Consider the following 27494-nt stretch of genomic DNA (forward strand, 5'->3'; position numbering starts at 1 on the left):
TGGTATTGGAATGGAACTGGAAGTACGGATGTGAACTCACGGTTTTTAGCACATATTTGTATAGACGGATATAGAAGTAGATGGATGTGTGTATGCATATATAGAATATAAATATAGATATATGTGTGTACGTACACACAACACATTTCCTAGCTCTATGAGGTTGGTGCTATTATCTCTATATTGCAGATAAAGAAACTGGGGCATAAAGAGGTATATAACTTGACTGAAGTAAAAAAGCTAGTAAGTAGAAAGATCAGGATTTGAACCCAAGCAGTCTGAGCCCACAAAGTTATGACCCCATACCCAGAGGCTGATGCAAGCATTCATCCTTCTTTTGACCCAGCCACATCCAGATATCAACTTACTATCTAAGTATCGATAAAATCTTACACTCTAAACTACTAAAATACACATCTGTCTTTTTGCTAGACAATCAGATGACACCTTATGATTCCTTGGAGCAATCAACAAACTAGCAATCAATTCCTAATCGCCACCCTTTTGGAGCACCCCAAACCAGGCTGGACACGACTCCCACTCACCTGTAGTAGCTGAGAACATCTCGGTCTTCCTTTTGACCTTCTTTAGCATCTTGTGCCAGTTCCCTGACACTCTTGCTGCGAATTTCTTTGTTGCTGTCCCTCCAAAATAGCCACACCTCTTCCTCATCTTCTCCTGCCTCCAGAGCATTCTCTCCAGTAGAAACACCTTCAAATTCAAAACGAGAAAGTACCAACCTAGAAAATTAAAGGAAGCAGAACTCACTATGTTTGAAATCCTTGCTAAGCTCTGATCAACTACAACAATGTATTGAACTCTAGCTTCACTTTCAGCAGAAAGACTCACTCAGAAAGCCATTTTGCTTCTCCCATTGGTAGAACCACAAAGAGCCAAAAATTAACTTCTTCATATACTTTAATGGGGTTGTTCTCAACCAGAGTGATTTTGCCCTCCAGGAGACATTTGGCAATGTCTTGGTTGTCCCAAGTAAGTGAGAGGGGTACTACTGACAGCTAGTGGGTAGCAGCCAGGGCTGCTGCTAAGCATCCTACAATGCACAGGACAGCCCCCCACAACAAAAATTATTTGGTCCAAGTGTCAAAATGCCAAGGCTGAGAAATCCTGCATTAGCCCAAGCCCCAAATTAAGTTATACCTGAGAAAAAAAAAAGTATCACTATTTTAGGGCATAATTTAGTGGGTTTTTTTTTTTTTTTTAGCATTGCCCATATTTCTGACACTATATTTATCAGGAAAACTGCTCCCTTTTTGAGAATGAATCACTACTATTACCAAAACTTCTGTGGACCAATAACTACTTTTTGAACAGTGGTCATTCAAACAGCTCTTCCCTACGCTGACTTAATCTCAACACTGAATTATCTCCTTTCAAATTTAAAATTGATGATCATACTTAGAGAACTTTAAACTCTTAAAATTAAACCAAGTGTTTAAAACGTTCCTTGGTGTGAGTTCCCATTACTTTTAATCCTGTATACAGAGTAAGTGACACCATGTGCAGAGGAGGCCACACTAAAAGCAAACCTAATAATTCCCCTAACCAAGACCTTTGCAAGACAAAGATCAAACGCCAGCTAACCTGACTTCAGACAAAGTTTGAAGTCACCGAAGAGTTAGGTTTTCTTACTCAGGAGCACAAACATCCACTGAACCACACGTTTCCCACCTACATCCCTTTCTCGTCTTTATCTTAAATTACAAGACCCCCACTCACTTGGTCTCAATCAGGATGTCAGCATTAGTTGGATTCAGCACAGCTTTACATATCAGTTCCTGGGTCACTGGAATCGATTTGTTCATGGACACACACAGGTCAGAGAGGTAATCTAAGAATCTATTGAGAAATGAAAACCAAACAAAACATTTTCTGTAGACAGAGTAGAGGTTTGGCTCTCGGAGCCTGACTCTTCCTCAAGACGACAGAACCAACATACCTTAACAAAAGAAGTCAGCAACAGTTTAGGTGTTGGTGCCAGTGACTATGGTACCACTAGTCGGCAGACAGAAGAAAGAAAGAAGCAAAAGAGGAAAGACGGCAGTGGATGTAGATGAACTGATAGTAGATGAAGAGGTGATGAGGAGAAAATGAAAAGAAGGAACAACACAAGAAAGAAATTCACATAAGGAAGAATGGTGAAGACGCAGGGTAACCAGAGAGGTTAGGGACAAGGCTCTGATGCTGGACTGTGCGAGTTGGAATGCCGGTTCTGATTTGTATTAGCTATGTTCTGATATGGCCTGTTATTTGGGGAAATTATTTAACCTCACTGTGCTCCAGCTTTCCCATCTATAGAAGGGGAGGATGTGTAATCTCAGAGGATTAAATGAGATAATTCAAGCGAAGTGCTTAATTAGCTCACTGCCTGGCACAGGAGAATGCTCATAACGTTAGTTATTTTTATGGGTGGGGGCAGTCATTTTAGAACAACACTATCAGCTCTCCAGAGTGACAGCCTGTGATACCCACATTGTTAACTATTCCCCACGGCACCTGAAATGGTATGGATTTAATCAGAAAGAGAAGAAAAGAGGAAACAGAGTGGGCCGGCGGTGGGGGGGGGAGATCTGTGTAAATGAAATAGAATTGATAGAAGTCACTAATATATAATAAAAAATTCAAGTAACAATTAAGTTTGCAAAAGACTCTTACTGATATTTGTAGGTAGTGTTCTGATAATCGGGGGTGCAAAAAGTGAATGAGCAGTCAACTCTAATTGGTATTTACTGTGCATCTCCTAAGTGCCAGGCACTGCCTATGCATTTACCCTCCTTTAATTTTCCTAACTACACATTTAGCAGGTGAGGAAATTAAAGCTCAGGGGAAAACCAAGGTCTCCTAGCATAAAAACACTAGAGCTAGGACTCCACCCCAGGTCTCATTCCAATACTATGTTCTTTCTACCACTTATCCAAGAGTCTCTCAAGACCTGTCCAACCAAAATCTGTCACTAGCAGCCCCTAAAAAGGAAATCCAGCAAAAAGCACCAAGACCAGCTCAGTGCCCGTATCTTAAATGTGTAGACACCTTCTGCCAATCAACCCCACTTTTGCCTCACCTGGGCTCCCTGTTCTTTCGCACCAGACTGACAAATGTGTCGATCTCCGCAGCGGTGATGTGTTTTTCCAGGAGTTTTCGGTTATTGTGGAGCAGGGCAGTGATCGTGTCTTCAGCCAGCACATCATAGCCAATCTGCTTCTGCATGAAGCCAAACTGCTTGGCTATGTACTCCTTTGAAGGAAGAACAGAGAGGTCAGCACAGAAGACAAAAGACAATATGGTCAATCTAAAAACAGGGAGAGGAGCAACATTCCCTGATGGGAATTACTGCTCTTAAGGGGAATCACAGGAGAGCATCTTTCCACAACTTTCTAAGCGAGGGCAACAGGCGCAGACTCTCTCGCATCCTTTATTTTACTAAACCTGCCACACAAATGTAATCAAGCAAAATATCCTGTATTGACAGATGGGCATTTTATTAAGTGTACAGTATAAATTTTAATGTAGCGACTTATTTTTTCTAAAAGGTCAAAAGCTGTTTTTCAGCTCTGATTTTATTACTAATTCAAGAGGATTTAACTGTGCCTTACTGCTCTGTGCTGCTGAATAAAACACAGGTAAACCTACCTGGATATTTAGAACAATGTTAAACCAGTTTGTTTTCTTTATCTGGGATGAAAATATATTTTTAAAGTCAATAGGTAGCAGAAGCAAGTTAGAAATACCTAAGCCAGTCAATCATATTCAAAGAACGTATGAAAACATCTTTGGCTTCTCTTTTTTGGAATCAGACATCATATTCCATAGGAATATTTGAGAATTCAAGGAAGCCTCTTATGAATATTTATTTCTATTCAAAGATACTTTCTGGCCCAAGATAGACTATCTGCTTGCTCAAAGTTCAAGGAGCCCTTGAAACCTGGTTTAATTTTGGGATTTTTTATTAATTCCAAAATCCTAAACACTACCCAGGACGAACACAGTGGGCATGGGCCACTCTTCAGCCCATATTCAACAAGGATATATGTTTGAGAATTCATGAGCCTTCAGGGATATACTTCTGCCAACTGATAGGGGGTTCACAAACAACCAAGCAAAGACAGCTGATGCAGGGACTGGTTTAGACTCCTCACGTACAAGCAAAATGTCCCAGCACACATTACAGGCTCTTATGTATCCTCATTCAAAGATGGAAGACAGGAGCAGAACAAAATCTCTTTGGCACTATTTGAGTATGGTATTAATGCACTGGAGGTGAATTTAAAGCAACCATAGAGCCCAAAGGTAATCCTGTCCAGACTAATGAACATAGCGTCACAGGGACATGATACTTTATATGCAAACAGCAGCAAAGGCAAAGGCCAAGGTTTAGAAATATTTGCTAACAAGGTTAAATCTAATTCTTTAAAGCATTGCTTAATATAAACACTATCTTTATGATGACAAACAAAAAACTTTACAGAGAAAAGTTTAAATTTAAAGGCCAGAAACAGTGGCAGTCAAAAGCTTAAAAACAAAAGCCTTTTTTAACACAACGTATGGATTGGAGTCAAAGTTCTAACAAGCATGATTCTGTGTGCCTAGAGCACTTTATGTAGCACAGACTTTCTTAACCTCAGAGCTACTGACTCTCTGGGCTGGATAATTCTTTGTTGTAGGGGGATGTCCTGTCCATTGCTGGATATTTAATAATATCCCTGGCCTTGACCCACTAAATGCCAGGAGCACCTCCAAGTTATGATACTCAAAATGGCCTCCTGATATTGCCAAACGTCCCCTGGGAGACAAAATTACTGCCAGTTGAGAACCACTGATGCAGCCACACAGTTCTCAGGTTTCCTTAGAATCTCAAATTGTTTGGAACCCCCAAAGAGGCTAGATATTTATTTCATGGGAAGAATGTAATATATATATTTAGTGTGATGACATAGATGATGACTCAAAATGTCATAAAACACGAGCCAGAACCAAAATAAAGTGAAAGTTATCAGCAGAGATGCAGGATACGGAGGCGGGCAGGAAGAAAAGATTCCACTCTATGTTCAATATAAACACATACAATCATCCCTAGGCGTTAGAGAACATGCCATTAAAAATACTATCAATGTGGGGCTGGCCCAGAGGCATAGTGGTTAAGTTCGCATGTTCCGTTTCAGTGGTCCAGGGCTTGCCAGTTCGGATCCCAGGCACGGACCTATGCACTACTCATCAAGCCATGCTGTGGCAGCATCCCACATAAAATAGAGAAAGATTGGCACAGATGCTAGCTCAGCAATAATCTTCCTCAATCAAAAAGAGAACAATTGGCAACAGAGGTTAGCTCAGGGACAATCTTCCTCACCAAAAAATCCCAAAAAACAACAACAAAATATGAATGTAATATTAATGTCAAAAAAAATAGAAATCTTTTTGAAAGGTGGCTGCAGAAGGGGAATTCTCATGGTATCCTTCCAAAGGACTCTGTAATACATCTTCTTCCCAGGCTTACAAAAATCTGTTTCCTTTCTAAGAGCAAACTTAACAACAAACTATTCTCTAGCCATTAAATAAATATGTATGTTAACACTTAAAACTCATGAGGAAAATATACGAACTTCAGGGAGGAAACTGCCAATCACTTCCCATCAATCCTTAATCCCAACCTGGTTCTTCCTGTAGTCTTGCTGTGAGTGTCTCAGGACCCTGTAGCAGAGCCGGCAGATATGTCTGAAAGGAGCGTGCCGCTGGTCCCCAAGCTCCTCAAGCCGCAGCATTGGGCCATCGCCACAGTCTGTGAATGGGGCCTGTAACAACTTGAAGATCTGTTTGTGAAAAGAAAGAGGAAATACTGTCATCACCTAGTGTGTTAATGACTAACTCTCTGTCTGGAAGTAATACAACCTCAGGGGTGGCTGCACTCACAGGAAGGTTCTCTGTCCAAACACATCAATAACCTGAAGACTGCACCCACTCCATCAACTGGGACTGGCTACTCACTGAACTCAGTCCACCTGGACCTAACTCGTCCTCAAATACTGAAAGAGCAGTGTTTAGAGCAGTGGTTAAGAGTACAGACTCTGGAATCAGGAGATTCTAGGTTAAAATCACACACCTTTATTACGTCCTACTGACATAGATTACAGTCAAGGTAACCTTCGGTTTTCTCATCGGTAAAATGGAAAGAATCATACCTAGCTCACAAGGATGTTGTAGGGTGACAGAAGATAATAATTGTCATTTACATAAGTACAGTGCTCAGTGAAGGCTTCTGCCATTGAATCAGATCATTTTGGCCCCTCAAGGAAGTGCTGTTGCGGAAATGAGCATGGGCATTAAGCCAGAGGTCTAATTCTGGGAGTCATCACATGAAACAGCTGGACATAATTTATTCTTGGACTGGAAATCCTTGTTGAAACATTATGAAGTATTAACAAATTTCGTCTTTCATAGACTGACAGAAGAAAGAATTCTCAAATCCCAAGTTCCTATAGAGAACTGTGGGACTGGTAACTAATATGTTTTCTCTTGGCTTCAGTGGCCAGGAATTTTTAAGCCAAGCCTGCGGCCCAATATCCCATAGCTTTAGAGAACTATATGGTATGCATTTCTGGGCACTCCATCTACTCTAGCTTTGTCACTTTCCTCCCTCTAATGTGTCTTTACACCAGTTTATTTAAATTTATACCAGATAATACCATTTATATATTTCCTGTAAGCCATTACTCATTCTTTATGGTAAGATTTGTGGTGATTTATAGGGGTCCCTGTAAGAGCCTATATAGACCCAAGTTGATCAAATACCCTAAATCTCCCAGACATATGAAATAACCTTAAGGACACATAGGACTTGATATTATTTTTGAGGAAAAGAAAGTTGTCAACTGAACTCTTCTTGGAGTTTCTAACATGAATTCTCACACGGTTGATATTCAACAAGTGTGTTTTCCATTGAACTGAGCTATCAAGCCATAAAAAGACATGGAGGAACCTTGGGTACATATTACTAAGTGAAAGAAGCCAATCTGAAAGGCTACACACTGTATAACTCCAACTATACGACATTGCGGAAAAGGCAAAATTCTAGCGACAGTAAAAAGATCAGTGGTTGCCAGAGGTTAGGGAGAGGGAAGGATGAATGGATGGAGCACAGAGGATTTTTAGGGCAGTGAAACTACTCTGTACGATATTATAATGATAGATATATGTGATTATACATTTGTCCAAATCCATAAAAGATACACCACCAAGAGTGAACCCTAATGTAAACTATAGACTTAATGTAGGTTCATCAATTGTAACAAATGTACTACTTTAGTGGGGGATGTTAATAATGAGGAAAGCTATGCATGTCTGGGGTATATGGTATATGCAAACTCTGTACTTTCCACTCATTATTGCTGTGAACTAAAAACTGCTTTAAAAAATAAAGTCTATTCTTTAAAAACATCAGTTGATCGAGTCTTCCAGGTGGGAATCATCCATGTCCGTCTCTAAGAGCAGTGATCCCAGCAGTGTAAGTGATTTCTTACAAACGCAATCCAATATGTCACATCTCACCGACCTGCTTGAGAATATTCTGTTCTCTCATCAGCTTCTGCCTTTCTCTGTTGGGCTTGGAGAAGACCACTTCAAGCACGTCTTGACCAGAGTTAGTTCCACCAGTGACAAAGTAAACCAAGTCTTCCAGCAGCTTGGTTACAGACCTTAGGGGGAAAGAAGCTATTAGAGATGGGAAGTGTTCAATGTTCAACAGGCTGGAAGCCTCAGGTCTAATGAACCAGTTAAACAAAAGCAGGCACATTCTTAATTTCCTCAAAATTGACAACTGAGGCCAATTACCAAAAAGACTGAAATATAGACGACACATTATCATTGACAAAAGGATTATCACCTTCAGAAAATATTAGCCATCAAATTTTTTCTCAGAGTAACCTCAACCCCCATCACTTAGTAAGGTAGTTCCAGAGACTGAATTGGAGACAGTGAAAGAGAAAGACCTTTACAACTTCAGAGACTTTCAAAAAAGTGAATGCAAAATAACTGTTTCTTTAAAACCACAAGTTGAAGCCATTCATAAATGCTAAGGCCTGCTACTCTCACACATGGCTGTTCAGAGCATTCTTTCTCTCTGCAAGAGACTTTAAAAATCCCCAGTGGATGAGGATGAGTGTGTCCAGTTCTCACAGGTAGCTCTCACCTTCTTTCGTTCTGGGTAATGGTGCCCTTCTCCAGCTTCCCAGCTATGGAGCCCAGCACCTTGCTGGCATCGTTGGCAAAGTCCAGGTCCCGAACCTCAGCAGGAGAAACTGGAACTATGGCAAATGCTTCCTTATCCTCCTTCACAGGGGAGGTGCCAATCTGAAATGCAAGATGGTCTTTGTGGGACAGTCTCTTGGACTGAGAGGGCAACACACTAATCAAACACTATATTTACGGGACACTGGGCTATCCAAAAAGCTTGGAGCTATCTTGGCATTAAAATCACCTAGACACAGAAAAACATATGGAAGAAAGTACCCTAAATTGTTAACAGTTGTTACCTCTAGAGATTGGTATTGTGGGAACGGTGAGGCAGGAAATGGGGCACTACTATCATTTATAGCTTCATTGTTACAGGGAGCATGTAAGAGTCTTACAATTAAAAAATATGTTTGTAAATGCATAGGGAAAAAGCAAATATGCAAAATGGTAACTGACCCTAATTGAGAGTATTATAAGGGTAGACTCTGTACCATTCTTTCAATTTTTCTATATACCTGCAAACATTTATAAAAGTAGAAGAAACAAATTCCAATAACCTCCCCATCACCAAAAAAAAAAAAATTATGCAAGAGTATTATCCCATCTTAAAAAAAGAAAATCCTTATTTTGTGTATTTATGCTCTATGATCCTAGAGAAGGTGGGAAAGGAGAAGGGGACTTCAGGGAGATAAATTAAAAGAGCTGGGAAAATTTTTAAGAAAAAAAACTGTATATTCAAGTACACAGAGAAATAAAGAAATAATAAAGATTGGGGGGAAATCAACTAGGTATTTGATGTCCCTCAAGGCACAAGCAAACATTCCCCCAGCCAGAATCATCCTTCGGACAGACATGAAATCCAAACAATTGCTCAACCTTTAGGGCAGAAGCCATGGAAGAAAATAAAAGGTTCTAGTTATTTCAAAAGCCCTGGTCTTGCTTTAGCCAGGTCCCTTGGAAAGAATTCTTTCATCGCACTCAAGTTTGTCCATGACCACACTCTTGCCAAAGCAACAAAATTTCAGAGCTCCACACTCCTCCATTTGTCCTCAAAGGAGCCCTTTCATTAGGGAGCATGGGACCAAGAGGAGCAAGCCAAGTTCCGGGACTTACTTTCAGCATTACGGGCTTTTCTTCTTCTTTGTCAATGGGGATATTTGTGCTGTGAACCCAGGTATTAGTACACAGGTGTCGGAGCCGGACATAGGAGTTTCTAAAGGAAAAAAAGAAGGACTTTAGGGACAGGAATATTTAGGTGCTCTATAGCCACTGGCCTAGAATATATTCTATCAAAATGAAAAAAGGATACCAAAATGGTTTTCTGCTACAGACAAAAGATAATATAAACTTAAGAACAAATGGTTCTGGTCCAAGATACATTCTGATGTATTAACAATAGCAAATCATTCATAATGATTCTAACATTATTGTGATATGCTATATTTCTAAATATAACATTATATCCTATGAATGAATATCTCAGAACAAGCTGAGCATTAGACAGAATAACAAGAAGTATTCACTGAGTGTATATTAGTGCTCATCATGTGAGATGATAAAGCAATAATTGAAATTTTCATATGGATCAATAAAGCAAAAAATAAAATAAAATTCCTGGAAGAAAATATGATTAAATAATTAATAACCTTGTGGTAGGGAAAGACTTTGAAGCATGTAACAAAATACAAAATCCCTAAATTTTAAAAGTAAAAGATGGATATGTCTTATTAGTTAAATTTTATATCTTCAGTACAGCAAAAAGACACCATGAACAAAGTAGAAATAAAAATGACAAGCTGAGAAAATAAAAGAGTAACACATAGCATTAAAAGGTTATTAATCCACATATATAAAGAGATCTTAGAAATCAATAAGAAAAACATGAATATTGGAAATGAAAATGGGACAAGGACACAAACCAAGAATTTGATAAAGCAATATAAATGGTCTATAAACTCAAAGTATACATTCAACCTCCTTAGTATACAATTTACACAAATGAAAACAATATATAATTTTATTGTACCGTACTCCAAAGATCTGAGAAACTGATATAACCCAGTATCCACAAGACTTAGGGAAATGAGTTCTCCTGCACACACGGTGAGAGTGTAAACAAGTGAAACTCTAGAAGGGAGTCTGGCACTTTGTATAACAGGTAAAATGTATCTATCTTTTCATCTAGCAATCCCATTTTTAGATTTTTCCCTTAAGAGATGATAGCACAGGTACAAACTGAGGCATAAAGATGTTCAACAAAGCATTATTTACAATAGTAAAAAATTATAAACAATCCAATGTCTCAATAACGGACTAGTTAATTTTAGTACATACAATAGAATGCTACACAGTTATTTAAAATGATGACAGGCGATAATCATTTACTTGGAAATATGTACAGAATATATTGCACAGTGAAAACAAACATTAAAAATAGTTTAAAATCCCATTTATGATCAATTAAATAAATTAACACACAGGTTAACAGTGTGCCCAGAGATCTGTCTGAAACTACATAAACCAAAATGTTAACAGTAGTTACCTCTGAATGATTGAATTTTATTAGACTTTTCCTTGCTTCTTTGTTCTCCATGGGGTTTTAAAACATTGTTGTTTCTTTTTACAGTGAGCATGGATCATTTTACAATGGTTTTCAATTTTGCTTTTGTTTAAAAAAGCAGTAGAAGCAATGACATAATTCTTGCACTTAAGGAATCTACTATCCCATTAGTGGGACAAGATGCACGAATGCCAAGCAATAGTAAATAACGGGAGGTGCACATTAAAAAGCATTATGTTGGGAGACGGTCAAGGGAAATACTGAAGGACTGTCAGAGGAGAAGACCAAGCAGGCCTCAGAGAGTCACAGAAATTTTCTATAACAGAAAACTTGAGCTGGAACTTTAAACATTGGTGGGACTTGGGCAGAGAGGGGAGCGTGGAAGTCGTCTGCATTAAAAGGAATTTGGAACAATGGCATCCCAAATTCATGGGAAAGAGGTAAAAGGTGACATCACACCAGGTACACCTCTTCAGTAGATCCTCTGCCTTCCGCCTTCCTTCATTATAACCATCCTGAACATTACAAGTAAGGTTAACCACAGTGATCCTTACTTTAACTAGCATGAATACAAATTAAACAACATGAGCAAGAACTTTGACAGAGATTTGTGTTTTTTCTACAGAGTGACTTGGACTCATTTTCTTCTTTGCAAAGTATAACCAAAGCTTGAAGCTTAGCTTTTAATTGGATGATTCCATTCTATACAGTTCTATATCAAATTTCATTCAAGACACAAAGGTCACTCTATCCATTCATCTAAAGTCACATTCTCAATCCTTAACTCAAAAGCCATGAATGATATCAAGACAATTACTAAAGAGCTACAAAGTTGGATGCTCCCTCAATGTTCATTTAATACATCTAATTTATGTATATTGCAATTTTATCATCTTGTTTAGTATATCCAGAATTTGCCATTATCCCTTTCACTTTGGCTTGGAAAGATTCTTTTAACCAGTGACTATCACAAAAATTCCTTCGCTGATAACATTGCAGGGACATTCATATATCTACTTCCAGACTTTTTGATCTCCAAGCAAGCAAAATTCTAGCACAACTTTAAGATTGAGGAAAATGACTGTACTATTCTTAAGGTTTTTTATGACTCCATAGGATCAATGAATAAGAGGCCCTGTTCACTTCTGGCTGAGGTTGATGGTCAAGGGCAAGAAAGAGTAAAAATTGAAAAAGCTAAGACCTAGTCCAAGATCATAACTAGTAGTAAACACACTGGTAGACCGTGCCAGACACTTTTTCCAAGTGAACACAATGCTTCCCTTGCTTATGAGTTTAGAATCAGTTTACTTAAGGACAATTGTCCACCAAGAAAGTTTTCCAACAAAGAAACAGTAATGAATAGAGGGGATACAGAAGCAGGGATCTCTAACCAGCTTGCTTGGGCAGCTGACCTACACGTTTAAACTTCCATTTCCCACAGGATCACGGGGATTTTTAACCCATTGAGGAAAATGGCCAACCAACACCTCCTTCCTCTTCACCGAAGGAATGCCACGTAGCACCTTCTGAACAATGTGATATTTTAAATTGCATGGTTCTTTTCTTTGCTATCCCTTACAAATTAAAACATTTAGCATATAAATGTCATCCCCTTGTCTTTTGGGAATCTAAAAAAATTCATTAAATAACTTCCAGAACAGAAGACAAAACATATGGAAAATTACTTAAACTGAAATACAATTGGGTTCTACAGACCTGTATCTATCTAGGTAACAAGCAGGCAGTCAACGAGAAAGAAAGCTTTTAAAAAGCAATCTATCCTACTTTAAATTCTATTAAAAAATGATTTCAAAATGGATCAAAGTCTATGAAACTCTTAGAGGAAAACATCAGCAGAAATCTTTGTGACCTTGGATTAGGTAATGATTTCTAAAGTAAGAGACCAAAAGCATAAGCAATCAAAGAAAAAACAGATAAACTGAACTTTGACAAAATTATAAACTTTTGTACTTCAAGAGACATCATCAAGAAAGTGAAAAGAATCTACAGAATGGAAGAAAATATTTGCAAATCATATATCTGATAAAGGGCCTGTATCTAGAATGAAGAACACTTAAAACTCAGTAATAAAAAGATAAATAATCCAATTTTTCTAAATGGGCAAAAAATATGGGGCAAACGATCTGAATAGATATATCTCCAAAGAAGATATATAAATGACCAACAAGTGCAGGAAAAGATCAATAGCATTAGCCATTAAAGATACACAAATCGAAACCACACGAGATAACATTCACACTTAGTAGGATGGCTCAAATGAAAAAAGACAGACAATTAAAAAGTGTTATGGAGAATGTAGAAAAGTTAGAACCCTCATATACTGCTAGTGGGAATGTAAAATGGTGTGTGCGTATGAAGAAACAGTCTGGCAGTTCCTTAAAACGTTGGACATAGAGTTACCATATGACCCAGTCATTTCACTCCTAGGTATAAACCCAAGAGAAATAAAAATGTAATCCACATAAAAATGTGTTCATGAATGTTTGCAGCAGCGTTCTTCATAATAGCCAAAAAGGGAAAACAACCCAAATGGCCATCATCTAAGAAGTGGATAAATATGATGTGATATAACCATATAATGGAATATTACTCAGCCACAGAATGAAATGAAGTACTAATATATGCTACAACATGGATGAATCCTAAAATTACTAAGTGAAAGAAGCTAGTCACAAATGACCACATAATATGATTCCATTTATATGAAATGTTCAGAATAGGCAGATCAATAGAGACAGAAAGCAGATTAGGCTAAGGCTAGGGTGGAGCATGGGGAAATGAAGAGTGTCTGCTATTGGGTATGGTGTTCCTTCTTGGGTGATGAAACTCTTCTAAAATTGATTGTGATGAGACGATGGTTGCTCAACTCTGCTAGTCTACTAAAAACCATTGACTTGAGCACTTTAAGTAGGTACAGTATATGGTATGTGAATTACATCTCAGTAAGTCTGTTATTTTTAAAAAGGCAGTCTAAATCAAGGAAAACTTGGAGTATGCAAACCTGTGTACATACTTCAGATTTTCTAGGAGAACATCTCTAGCTTTCCCCAGATTCTCAAGAAGTTTACAACCAGGCAAATTGTAAGAACCAGTGATCATTTTATTGAAAGGCAATGAAAAGCCTTCTTCTTGCATTATAAAGTTCTCTTCTATGTGGACACTGCCTTACGTATATCACCCTGAGAAGGATAGGAATAGTACCCAGCACAGAGAAGGTTCTCCTCTAATTGTGACAGCACCCAAGCTACCCTTATCAGCATCCTAGCCGAGCTCAGGCTGAGCAGCTAAACAGCAATGATAGATATGAATAATGAAACACAAAGTAATACTCAGAGGGGCCGTGTGTGAAACCTACAAATGCCAGAGAGATCTGCACTAACCAATGCTGTGTTGAAGAGTCCGAATTACCTGAACAACCCTATCTGGCTTACATATTTAAGATTTGGGGCTCTGCAACGGGACTCGCTGACTTGTGATAGGTTGCTTAAACTCTCTGAGCCTCGGTTTCTTTATCTATAAGAAGGGGTGGATAATAAAATCTATTGCACAGGAGTTTTTGTGAAGATGAAATTATATAACAAGTGAAATAGCACGTAGGCAGCACTCAATAAATTATTATTAATATCAATAATATTGTTGTTGATTTTGTTAAGAATAAGCTTTTGTCCCATTTATAGTCCAGTTATTTCCCCCTCAAAATGCATTCTTATGCAACAAAACTAAGAGTTAAATTTAATAAAGTAACCAAAGAAGAATGGTCTGACTTCTCAACACTTTTAATAAAATTTACTACGTACTCAGTGAATTTCAAATATTCCATGTTCTAGAATTTCTTTTCAATTGTTTATTCAATTGACCAGGAGATCTCTCAGGTTTGGGAAGGAGGAAGAAAGTAAAAGAAACAAGAAATATTGAGCTACTTGAGCTTGAGGTTTGGCTTGTTATCTAAATATAATACTTCTTATTCAACTACTAAGAATTTATCACTGATGAGCTATAAAAAAGTCAGATGTCATTCCAATGGGCAGCGAGAGCATATCCTTCACCAAATCCTATACAAAAAATTCAAGAAAGGCAATGATAAGTTGGATTCTAAGAAACCCAGCCAGGTGACCTATACCAGTGCTGACTCACTTGGGATAAGCCATTTTAGAATCATACCTTGGGACAAGGCTATCACCTCCACGGAGAGTGGTGGGGTCTAACTCAAAAATGGAGGAGATGTCATTGCCTTCGGGCACGGAGACTAGGGAGTACACCATCTTTTCTTGGGCATTTCGCAATCTGCTTCGAGAGGCATCCTGATCAGCGTCCACCTGAGGAGGAAAAGTCATAAAGTCAAGGATTCTCGTGCTAAAGCTTTCACTCACCACAATCACTGCACATTCCACAGGAACAGGGAAGAAACAGCAGTGAACGTCAGCAGTTGGCAGGAAAAGCACCACAGTTTCAGAGCAGTCATAAAAGAGGATAATCGGCCACCCATGCCAAGAATATTTACACTCTACCTCCTTGTGTTGCAATAAAAATGTTTAAACAATGTGAGGTTACAATGATAGACGTCCGTGGGAAGAGTACTATCGGTGATAAAGAACTCCGTATGACAACATCCATCTGTAGTAGTTGGGAGAGAGGAGAAGTGCTTTGAGAAAATTTATCCTGTGGATTTGCTTATGGGTCATTGTGTTACTCTACAGTGAAACTGTCTAGCAATAACACAATACAGCTACATCCCGGGAGAAAAAAATAAAATAAAATAAACCTGAATCCAAGTGTTCGTAAGCAGTGATCCAAGTGTGGCCAAGACAAATATCTGAGAAGTCAGACTAGCCCTGAAAAAAACGTTCATCATTAATCAAGGAGGGCTGCCGACGACAATTCAGGGAATAAAGGGCCTCTCCTGCTACATCAGGGATTTGGCTGAGACTGAAGAAATCTCTACAGTGAAGACTAATGAACGATGACGAAGGCTTTCCTGAGAAACTGTAAAAACACATTTGAGGTTCCAAAGCCCATTTGCCTAGGAAGATTTAAGCACAGTGCTTAGACTAGCACCTGCTCGGATAGGCTCTGCAAGGTTTCTCTCAGCGCTGTGACTCTACAGGGGATTATTTTTAATGTTTAACATCCTTGTAAGTTGACAATATCCACCTGCATCTACTGGGAAAACCACATTTCCTTTGTCACTAACTTGCTTTGCTTAGGCTGAGGCACTGCTACCTTTCCAAGTAGGGAATGGAGAAAAGGAAATCAAATCGGACAGGCAAAGGAGAGAGCGTGAGAGAATTTGACTCCATGGGGCCTGAGTTTTAGGACTGTAGGCAATAGTCTGCTTTATCAGGTCATCAGGAGCCCCAACTCTTACCTGTAAAAAAGAGAAAAAATCAAATGGTTCTTTTAATACCGCAAACCTCTGCCTCCTCCCTCTCACGCTCCTTCCTCTAATACCTTGAAGCTCTCCCTCAACAAATCCATGACTCGTTACTCTCTCTACGCTAAAGGAAGAATCAACTGGAAAGCACCAAAACATCTCCACAAACTCAGTTTAGGAGAAAGAACTTTGAACAGAATTTGTCCTCTTCTAACTACTATTACTCTCAAAGTCTCTCACACACCACTTTCCAAATAAACCCTGATTCAATTCTGGTTTAAGACACAGGGCTCAGCTACAGGCTGGCAGTGAAATTTCAGATCCGCCAGAACTCTACAGAACAATTAAAATTGCATTAAGTCCACTGTATCTGGAAATGTGCCTGAGAAACAGCGTCCTCACGTTCTTTCATTGTGCAGTCAGCGTTTGCCACCTAGTGGGAGGAAAGACACATGTGCAAAAGGCTGTCAGACAAGCGCCAGCCTGGGGTTGTCCTTTTTCTCCCTCTGGCATCAAGCCTGTGGCTTGAGGGTGCCACTGAATTTAGTAGGATGAGCACCACGAAGCTGAATGAGGTCCCAGGCAGGAACACAGGCACTACATGCCAATCTCAGAGAAATACAAGATCTATGAGCAGAACAGAACGAGCGGCATCCTCTCCCAAACTTATACAACCCTAGTTTTCCACCTAAGTTTTCAAAGCCAAGAAGAGGGTGAAGGGGTCAGGACCCTCTCAATGCTAACACGGTCCCCTGAGTGGCAGGAGCTGCGCTGCTGGCCTTGTGGGTGCAGGGTGGGCCCCCCACACACCCTTCTCCTCATGAGGACGATCACCACCCAAGCAGCATCCAGAGTAACCAGAGCAATGCAGTCTACATCTGCACCCAAGCCTGCTCGTCTATCCTGCTACCCTGGCATGGAGAAGCATGAAAAAGTCAAAAGACAACTGAACTCTGAGAGACCCTGAGATGCGTGATGAGTCAGGACAACTCTCAACGGCTGTTTCCTCTTCTGTAAAAGGAAGACCGTAAAACCTTTCCTAACTCCTTTCGCACAGCTGCTGTGCAACCCAGATGAACTGGTGGACGTCGAGTCACTAAAATGCTAATGATCTTGTGCAACTTACAAAAATATCATTTATTAAGAGCTTACTATGGGCCAGGCACTTCACTTACACAACATCTTACTTTGTCCTTACAACAAGAATACCCGCCACTTCTCCAGAAAAGGAAATTGAAGCTCAGAAGGAAAGTATCTTGTTCCGAGTCACACAGCTCACAAGCAGTGGCTCTGCTATTTAAACCCAGGTCTGCCTCTCTGCGGCACTCCTGTCTTCCTTTTGCGCTACAAATGCCAGTCTTCCCTCACATATCTACAGCCCAGGAGAGCAGCTCCATTCCCCACAGAGCTCCAGGTTACTTGAACGTCTGCTCTCACTGAAAGAAGCCATGGCTCTCCTTCAAAGTAATCTCTGAGAGGAGACTTACTCTGTGTTAGCTCAGAAGGTAGCACTAAGACCAACAAATGCAAGTCACACAAAGGCAGTTCTTTCTCTCAAAATAAAGAAGGAGCAAGGATGAAAACTGTCCTTTGAAAAATATGGTTCCTGCCAATTCAAGTCTTCAAATACTAACCACATGAACACTATGCAGCGATGACGTGCAAAGATTTCTTTGCACATTTGCAGAAAGTTGGACTAAGTCACTCGTTTCCAAGGCACATTAACTGTGGAAGGTAAGTTTTCAAAATGGGCTCCAGAAGTGAAGGCGAAAAGGATGAAAGGAAGGAATAGGACCCTTGGATGCTCCCTCAAGGAGCTGGAAAGAGGAGATGCACTCCCCAAGCAAGTCCATTAGTAGTTCCTACTTAATGGCGAGACACCCTCAGCTAGCACTCCTACTTAAGGGCAAGCACACCCTCTCCTGCATCTCTTCCGGAGCTAACATTCTCCCCCGACAAAACCAGAAGGTTCATCACTACTGCAGAATTCACAACACTTTTCAAAGACAATTACATTCTGTATTATTTCCACCCCAATTCCCTTCATTAATGTGCCTACTTTAAAGTCCAAAATTTTACTTAAAAAAAGAAATATCCTCAATACCACTCACCATATCCACCACTGAGATGACCACATGGACACACAATCAAACAGCACAGTAAGTGTCTGGATTTTTGTTTTGTTTTGTTCTAATCCTAGACCAGAGTGAAGAATTCCATGAGAGAGCTGCGTTACTTATACCCATCATTTCCATGTAACACAACCACTGCCTCCTTCAATCCATAATCGTAGACACCTAAACCCTCAAGTGCCTCCATATCAGCATTAATTGGCAATATGGCCTCCAAAGAAAGATCCAGTTGGCATTAAAATTCCAAACCACATTATAAAGGCTATATCTGACTTTGCAGAAAGCAAGGACAGATGGTTAGACAATTGAGTGCCTAATCAGATATCAGGTGCTCCGTGCCTCCTCATATGTTACCTCCATTGTCTAAATGACACTATCCACCTCATACACTCATTCCTCAAAAAATCTGAGTGCATCATAGGTTGAGGTCAAAGCAATAGGACATTCATTTGTAAAAGGCTGACTTCCATAGGGGCCATACTGTCTCCAACCTAAGGGAATTCCAAGAGATACTGTGAACTTCTGCAACTTAGAAGTGGACACCCCTTGACTAAGCACACAGAAAGAGCATCATGACTGACAGTTCCTTGGACCAATCAGGACACAAGGAGACATCACTACCCTCAAGGGAGGCATAGAACAAGACACTCTTTTTAGGCATCCTAGGGTTTCCCCTTTCCCAGCACTCAATGACCACAGTAGCAGTTTCTTAAATGGGGTTCCAGATCATTTGGCCTCACCCTACCAGATGAAGACAAGAAGGCTCTTGCCCATACTTACTGAGGGCTGAAACTCCAGGCATTCTTCCTCAAAGTCAGGGTCTACCTGATGAAAAAGAATCATTAGGAAATTAAAACATCCATTGCTTCTCAAGGACTCGGCCCCACTTGCAGAAGACTTCAAGGCCTGCGAACATCTTTGAACAGCTAAGAACTTGACCCTTCCCTCTGTTCACGAAACCAGCATGCCACAACAACAACACATGTCACACGAGTACAATACACACGAAACAATCTACCAATCACCGATAGACAGCTCTCAAGTGTAGACAAAGGAACATAATGAATTCACTAGCAAAGCAACAGGTAAAAGCCTGAGATAAATAAAAGAACAGTGTCCAGTCATTGATAATCCTCCTTATTTTTAGTTAGAAATAAAAAATGTGTGGCCTCCAGCAAGAGATACATTTGCCTCAGAACATAACAGATAATGCAACCACCACTGATCTTTGGCAAACCATGTAATCAACATTTCTTACAGCTGGTTAGCTAGGTCCCTAATTCCCCCCGGTTCCATTTTAAATTTCAACTTAGTCTTGATCTTTGATTCTTAAATATTTCAAAATCATCAGTTCATACAAGTGCCAGGCATCCCAGGGGGTTCAGTACATTTAGATTCAGCCTTCCTCAGGGTCAGCTGCAGAAGCAGTACTGATACCCACGCATCACCTTGAAAATCTCTGAACAGTCTCATCAGTGGTATCAGGCAAGAAGAGGTGTCTTTTGATGTACGACTAGAACCTGATATGAATATGTATCGTACATCTTCCAGGATACGAGGGTAAAACTCAACATCTGTCACACAGCAGGATGGCCCCTTAATTTAATACAAAAATTAACAAGTAAATTCCTCTATCCTTCAGCGTTGCGTCTTGTCTTTCCTCAAAAGCTTTACAGACATTTAAGGTAAAGTTAATTTCTTTGATTTTTGACATTCCTATAAGTAAAAGACAAGACACTGTCTATTCCACTAATGCTCTGGGAACCAGAATGCTCTATAAAGTCTAATTGTTTATGAGTCTTAATGCTTCTGGTTTTACACACCAGAAAGGACCTTCAGGCGGAAAGGCCAAGTCTCGGTCAATCATGTTAAGAGCAGGGTTGGTAGGTAAGATGTGGGGAGAGCAGTATGTGAGAAGAAAACAGAAAGATAATCCTAAAACCCAGATTAGCATTTCTTTCTTTTCTTTTTTTTGAGATCTACTTTCTTGGTAACTTTCAAATATACAATACAGTATTAGTAACTATAGTCACCATGCTGTACATTAGATCCCCATGACAGCATTATTTTCTAACTTACTTTCTCCCCACATCTTGATCAAAATCCCTGTGAAGTACTAAAATGTGTTAGTCATTTTTATCTTTTCTTGTCTATAAGCAGGGAAATGAGGCAGAAGGAAACAGAAAAGCAGAAGAAAAAGCAAGGGGACTGAGCATTACCCTAAGCCTCTAACCACTCAATGGCTACAGGTAAGTGAGGAAAGGGGAGTGCATCAGCCTTGAAAGAGAAAAATACGGGGCTGCTACTTACCTCTGCTGCTAAGTAATGCCCTGTAGCAAGATGCTTGAAACGGAAGAGGCTGTTCCAGTATCCCGCTCCACCCCGACACGGGTCATGTTGGACCACCTGCAAGAGGAGAAATGATCAACAGGAGTAGAAGAATTGTCAACCCATACTAGGACAACACTGAATCTGAGATATTGCACAGAAGTGACAGTTCAAGAGTGATATTTCTTAGCTGAAAAAAATCATTATCTGCCAACAAACTCATTGCAAGTGTCATATGTAATGTCAGAACTCAAACATACGGAAGTGTTAAGTAAGGTTTCTCCAAAGAAGAATTAGACTCTCAGTTAACATGAAATGGTTGTAGTAGAAAGTTCAATGGTTTTCAGATTATTTGCCTTAATCATAATGAAGTAGAAGTTAAGATTCTGAAATTCATCCACAAAAGGCACAACAAATAAAAAGGAATTTCATGGAAAACTGTAAAAGCATTCTATACATATAATCATGTGCTGAAATACCTACACAGGACTGTGCTCTGAAACTTGAAACTTACAGAACCTAGACCAATTTACCATAAAACTAACTGTAAATTCATCTTTTGGTCATGATGGAATAATTGGCACTGGCAGATGGTGCCATAAACAACTAGACACTGCACAAAATATATGAACTTGCCATGCAGAAAACTGGATAAAATATATGAAACTGTGTTCAGTTATTGGACAACAGGCGGTCCACAAATATGATCTCTGAGAGAAACAAACAAGGCAATCTCTCTGATTATTCTAGCTTTCTGCCTGAGGGTTCTCTCTGGATGCTAGTATTAGGAAGGATAATCCAAGCAGGGGTCACTGATCTCACTGAGTTGAAGAGATAGATCAGAATTTAGGGAGACTGAGGTGGCTGGAATTTGTAGGGGCAGAACACAGGGCCACCCAGAGCAAAAGCTCCAGAAAGCTATATAAGGGGCCTCCTCGAGTCTTTGGCTGAATACCAAGCTGCATATGTGTAAGGCGAGACCCCACAAGTGAGCTGTCAGCTCAACGTTCCAAGAACTTACTCAGGGCTAGGAGGTATTCTGATTCTGACAAGCCAGAGGAGAGATGCCATGGAACACCTGGGGCATTCAGTAGAGAAGTCAAAAGGGTCACACCTTAGCAGTAGGGCTAATCTAGCCCTGAAAAAAAGCTACAATACACTTGACCTAATGAAGCTTTAAAACAAGTCTCCAAAGGATCAAACTGATCCACAAGTAACTTTACTGTCTGACAAAACAAAATCCAGTACTCTTAAAGGAAGGCAACAGAATTCAGACACTCAACAAAGTAGCACCACAATGTTTAGCATATAATCATAAAGCACTGGACAGGCAAGAATAAGGAAAATGTGACCCATAAACTCAGTGACCTGTCAGACAATATCAAATGATCCAGCATATCTGTGCATTGGTGGGGGCAGGAAATATATTAGAAAAATAATGACCCGAAATTTTCCCTTTTTGATACATACCCACAGATTCAAGAAACTCAATGAACTCAAAGTAGGATAAATACACACACACCAAGACACATCATAATTAGATTAATGCAAACCACAAATAAAAAGAAAATCTTAAAAGCAGCCAGGGGAAAAAGAAAAGACACTATATACAGGGAAGAAAGCTAGGAAACCACTTAATTCACATCAGAAACAATGCACACAAGACAATAATGGATGAACATCTTTAAAGTACAGAAAGAAAAAAACTGTCTACCTAGAATTCTATATCCAACAAAAATATCCTTCATAAATGGCCACATGGAGAAATTGGAACCTTAACATACCACAGGTGGGAAGATAAACTAGTGCAATCTGTCAGTTCCTTGAAAGGTTAAACATAAAGTTACCATATCACCCACAATTCCACTCCCAAGAGAACTGAAAACATATGTCCCTCACAAAAACTTGTACATGGATGTTCATAGCATCACTATTCAGAAGAGCCAAAAAGTGGAAACAATCCAAATGCCAGTGAATGATAAATAAAATATGGTATATCCATACAATGGAATATTATTTGGCAATAAAAAGAAATAAAGTACTGACACGTGGCAATATGGCTGAACTTTGAAAAATATCATGCTAGGTGAAAGAAGTCAGATACAAAGGATCACATACTACAGGACACCATTTATAGGAAATGTCCAGCACAGGCAAATCTATAGAGATGGAAAGTAGATCAGTGGTTGCCAGGGTTGGTTTGAGGCAAGGTTTGAAAAGAAATGAGATGTGATTGCTATGAATTCAGGACTTCTTTTGGAGTGGTGAAAATGTTCTAAAATTGGTTGTGGTAATGGTTATACAGCCCTATGGACCTACTAACAACTACTGAATTGTATACTTTTAATTTGTGAATTGTATCTCAATAAAGCTATTATTTTTTTTAAAAAGGAAAACGGAGATTTTTCAAATGAAAGTAAAATAAAGATCTTCTCATTTTCAAATTAGAGCTAAGAAAATTGGTCACTGGCAGACCTGTACTACAAGAAAAGATTAAGATCTTTAGGCTGAAGAAAAATGATACCAGATGAAAACTTGGATCTATACAAAGGATCTGGAAACGATAACTATGTGGGTAAAAGACTCCTGTTCTCTCATTTTTACATTTTAAAAATATAAGTGACTGCTCAAACAAAGCAAAATAAATAAAAATGCACTATGAAGATTAAAACATCTGCAGAAGTAAAGTGCATGATAACAACACAAAGGACAAGAGGGGGAAATAGAAGTATACTATTGTAAGGTTCTTACGTCATGTGTTAAGATACAGCATTATGTAAAATGGATTGGCAATAAGCTAAAGATAGATAATGTAAATCCTAGATCGCTACTACAGATATAAAATACGTAGTGTTGTCTTCCTCCCTTTATTTTGAAGGGACACTTAAAGTTTCCAAAATCTTCAAGAAATAAATAAAAAAGGAAGACACTCGATGTTTTCCTAGAATATTCATGAAAAAAATTGGCAGGAAACGATCTTTTAAGGAGCAAGAATTAGACAGTTGTTTCTTCTCAGAAGAAAAAAAAAATAGAAGATGCTCTGAAGTGGACTTCTGAGTTAAGTACTTAAAGAAGTCCATACTTCGAAAACTCCACAAAAAGTTGTCATCTTTAATTCATTCCAATCAATTTTTGAGTGAAGGCCTGGTACCTGCTATTAAGGTACTAAAGTCAATCACAGTGACTTCTGTACAATTCTGACATTTATAACACTTGTTTGGTTTACGACAGCATGTTAAAGCAAGGTGCAAATTTTTAAAATGACATCAACTAAACAAAAATTCTACGCATAAACTAGATAGCTCAATGGAAGCAGTCACATTAAATTAAAGAAATGACAGTCCACTTCTTCCCTTGTTTTCTCTATTTTCAATTTTTCTCTAGTTTGCGTCATTTATTACTTCAACACTGAGAAAAAAGAAAATCTTTGGATTTTTTTTTTTGGCACCAGTATTAAAATCACACATGAAAAGTGACTCTCAAAGAATGTTTCGAATGTATAAAACTCTGTGGTGGGTACAATGGGGGCATCAATGACAAAGTTCTAGTTCTCAAGGGGTTCATAATCTAGTAGGATTGACAGTGTCCCAAGTAGACAGTAAATCAAAAGCAAATGCTATGCGTCTGGAGAGAAGGAGGAAAAGAAGAAAATAGGCAGAGGGTAGAAATTAAGAACTTTATGTAGAATCCTTGAATCATGAAAACTGTAGAAATTTTTCTATGCAATAGCCACGAAAAACCTGATTATTACACTCTCCATGTTAAAGGAGAGCTAAGACAATTTTTAAAATGGGCAAAACATTGCAACAGACGCTTCACCAGAGAAGACACACTGATGGCAAATAAGCACATAAAAATGCTCAACATCATTAGCCATAAGGGAGATGTAGATCAAAACCATCACAAAATTTCACTACACATCTATTAAAATGGCTAACATAAAAAAGACTGACCACACCAAGTGTTAGTGAGGATGTGGAAGAGCGGGAACTCTCATACTCTGCTGGTGGGAACGTTAACATAGTACAATCATGTTGGAAAACAGTGCGGCAGCTTCTTTTAAACGTAAACATACACCTGCCATATGACGCAGCTATTCCATTCCTAGGAATTTAGCTAAGAGACATGAAAGCTTATGTCAATACAGAGACTTGTACACATATGTCCATAGAAACTTCATTTGTAATAGCCCAAGTTGGGAACAACTGAAATCTCCATCACAGTGAACAGACAGACAAACTGTGGTGCAGCCATCCGGTGGAATACTACTCAGCAATAGAAAGGAATGAACTATGTGATACATGCAACAATGTGAATGAATCTCAAAATAATTATGCTGAATGAAAAAAAAACCAGACCAAAAGGGGCTGGCCCAGTGTTCACTGGTTTGGATCCTAGGTGCGGACCTAGGAATGTGACTTATTCCTATAAACCCACGAATCCTATCTCCCCGCCTCCCCTGTCCCACCCCTTACCTCCACCTCCCACAGGGCTTTTGAACTGGTGGCAGATGTGGCCGACTGCCGGCCAGTAGTTCTCAGGAAGACGTGCTGCTTCTTCCTGTGCTCGTCACAGGTGAGAAACTTCTCCTGCTCAGCATGGAACAGCCTCACCACGTCACCCTAAAAATCAACACACAGAAGAATTAAGGAAAATAAATTTAAAAAGAGAACTAAACTGCTGTCCCAAGAAGAGCCTAGCACTGCCCAGTCCATAAAGTATCAAACTCACCCCCTTTAATATGTCATCTTTGTTATCACTCCATTTCATGAAAAGGACTATTTTCCAGCTTGTATTGCAGTTGACGGAATTGACCTGGAAAAGAAATTAGAGTTATTTTTTCACATATCCCTCACAATAACTATGTCTTTCAGCCCCAAAATTCGTCGCCACTGCCCAAGGAGCAAGGCTGTGCTTCAGCCCCCAAACCCTACAGATTGACACCACTAAGATCACAGGACTTGCAAATTCATTGGCCTATCAGAAGTGTTTGATAATAAATGGTTCATTTGAACGAATCACTAGGTATGCTCCAACTATGGCTACAGGAACCAAGCTTCCTGCCCTTCTGGAATGGTATCTTCCTTCTTCTCCAAGTCTCTTCTTCTGTAGCCAGAAAGTAAAGACCCAATGAAAACAAACACTTATAAAATGAGATGAGTTACAAAGGCAAAAAGGAGTCCACTGTAAACGATCTAAAATACTAACGATAATCACTAACAGGAACAGCCATTGTACACTAAATATATGCCAGGCACTGGGCTAAGTACTAATGTCCACTATTTCATTTAATCCTCAGCAACATCCTTAAAAATAGGTATGACCATCACCCCCCTTTCAGAGACAGGAAAACTGATGCACAGGGAGACTGAGCAACTAACCTTCAGTCACAGAGCTGGGGAGAGGCAGACTTCGGATTGGAATCCACACCTGTCTGACTCTAGAGTCTGTGACCTCAACTACATGTCACAATCAAGTTTCTGGCTTTGTGTCCTACAATTGCCAATTTAGAGGCTCAGTAGCTGTATTGCCAAAAGCAAGATAGCACTCTTGCAGGGCTACTGATCAACTATAATGTACCCCTCTTAGGAATGAACAGAAGGCACTCTCTTTAGGGAGATAAATTAGAAAAAGGTGCCCTCTGGCCAGAAAAATTTAGTAATAGGGGCCCTTCTTTGGCTTAACAAATCAGAAAACAATCCCCCAGCGACATAAGGCTTAGCAAACAGCCCTGGGCTGACTACTGGCCCCTACCCATCATTCACTGCACAGACTTGCACAACCTCTCAACTCTGGGCCTCAGTTGCCCCACCTGCAGAACGGACACACTACCCCAAGTCACTACTAAAGTCACTTTCAGCAGGCACATGCTCTGACCCCCAGAAGGCCTGCTCCTGCAGCATATGCCCACTCACGAACTGTAACTTGGGTTCCCTTACCTCATTGCAGCCTGGGTTGTCCACCAGCTGATGGCTGCTGGCATGTAGCGGCTGGCCAGCATTGACAGGATTCAGAACAACCTTGTCACCTATGACCACCTGGAAAAGAAAGGAGCAACAGAGCCTTTCACAAAACTGGTCAGGACTGCAGACTGATCACTGGGTAGTTCTCGGAGGAGCCACAGGAGCCTGTATACAGGAGCCAATACTCAGTCTCTGGCAAGTAGGAGGATGCAGGACACCTGCACATCTTTAAAAGCCTGACCCTGAGCAAGAGGGAAGATGTTTACAAGGCTAAGGGTGAATTTTGGTCCATGATTATCAGTCATTATACAAAGATATCTTCAAAGTCAATCCAGAACAGGAAGAAAAAAATCTTATCTCTGTTAGGTTCAGTTAAGGCATTTATATAAATAAGCTCTAAATAAATTTTAAGAGTAGAAGAAGAATATTGTCTGAAGTATCTTTATCTTATTCATTATCTTTGAAAGAGTAAAGGCATAATTTTATATATCTAAAGTAATGACTTTCATGCTTTTTTTACTACAAGCCACATTAATATGTTTTCTATTATGACTCAGCCACACAGTCTCACATGCTTATGTGCATATATCTGTGTATATGTATGTGTGTGTATATATGTATATGTGAGTATATATAGATATCTATATTTATCTAAAACAAAAGTTAACCCCCAAAACAATATTTATCCTCATTATGTTTAAGATAGCCTAACACTTCCTATTTTAGTCCACTTTCCAAAACAATAGTCACAAGCCACTAAATTGATCTCAGGGCCCATGAACGGATCAACACCAGTGATTTGAAAAACACTATTCTACAAGGATAATTATTCAAGTTCATCTTACCTTCTCAACTAAGGCATAGCTAAACAGATAAGT

At 39.4% G+C, this 27494-nt stretch overlaps 1 protein-coding gene across 13 annotated transcripts in view; it reads right to left on the reverse strand.

Moving 5' to 3' along the window:
• ITPR1 (inositol 1,4,5-trisphosphate receptor type 1) overlaps nt 1-27494 on the reverse strand; it is a 319039-nt gene that overhangs the window by 162915 nt on the left and 128630 nt on the right. For 10 of the 13 annotated variants that reach the window (XM_070576704.1, XM_070576711.1, XM_070576707.1 and 7 more), the window contains 13 exons: nt 26593-26691; nt 25385-25468; nt 25129-25275; nt 20636-20731; nt 19106-19150; nt 14984-15138; nt 9355-9454; nt 8198-8358; nt 7562-7703; nt 5664-5822; nt 3080-3252; nt 1738-1857; nt 546-740 (listed from right to left, as the gene is read on the reverse strand). In XM_070576704.1, coding sequence (XP_070432805.1) covers nt 546-740; nt 1738-1857; nt 3080-3252; nt 5664-5822; nt 7562-7703; nt 8198-8358; nt 9355-9454; nt 14984-15138; nt 19106-19150; nt 20636-20731; nt 25129-25275; nt 25385-25468; nt 26593-26691 — 1676 coding nt within the window. The remainder of the gene's footprint in view (nt 1-545; nt 741-1737; nt 1858-3079; nt 3253-5663; nt 5823-7561; nt 7704-8197; nt 8359-9354; nt 9455-14983; nt 15139-19105; nt 19151-20635; nt 20732-25128; nt 25276-25384; nt 25469-26592; nt 26692-27494) is intronic. The other 3 variants (XM_070576706.1, XM_070576710.1, XM_070576705.1) reach the window with 1 other exon arrangement.

Source organism: Equus przewalskii, chromosome 15, assembly GCF_037783145.1.
Source record: "Equus przewalskii isolate Varuska chromosome 15, EquPr2, whole genome shotgun sequence".
In the NCBI taxonomy this organism is placed as follows: domain Eukaryota; kingdom Metazoa; phylum Chordata; class Mammalia; order Perissodactyla; family Equidae; genus Equus; species Equus przewalskii.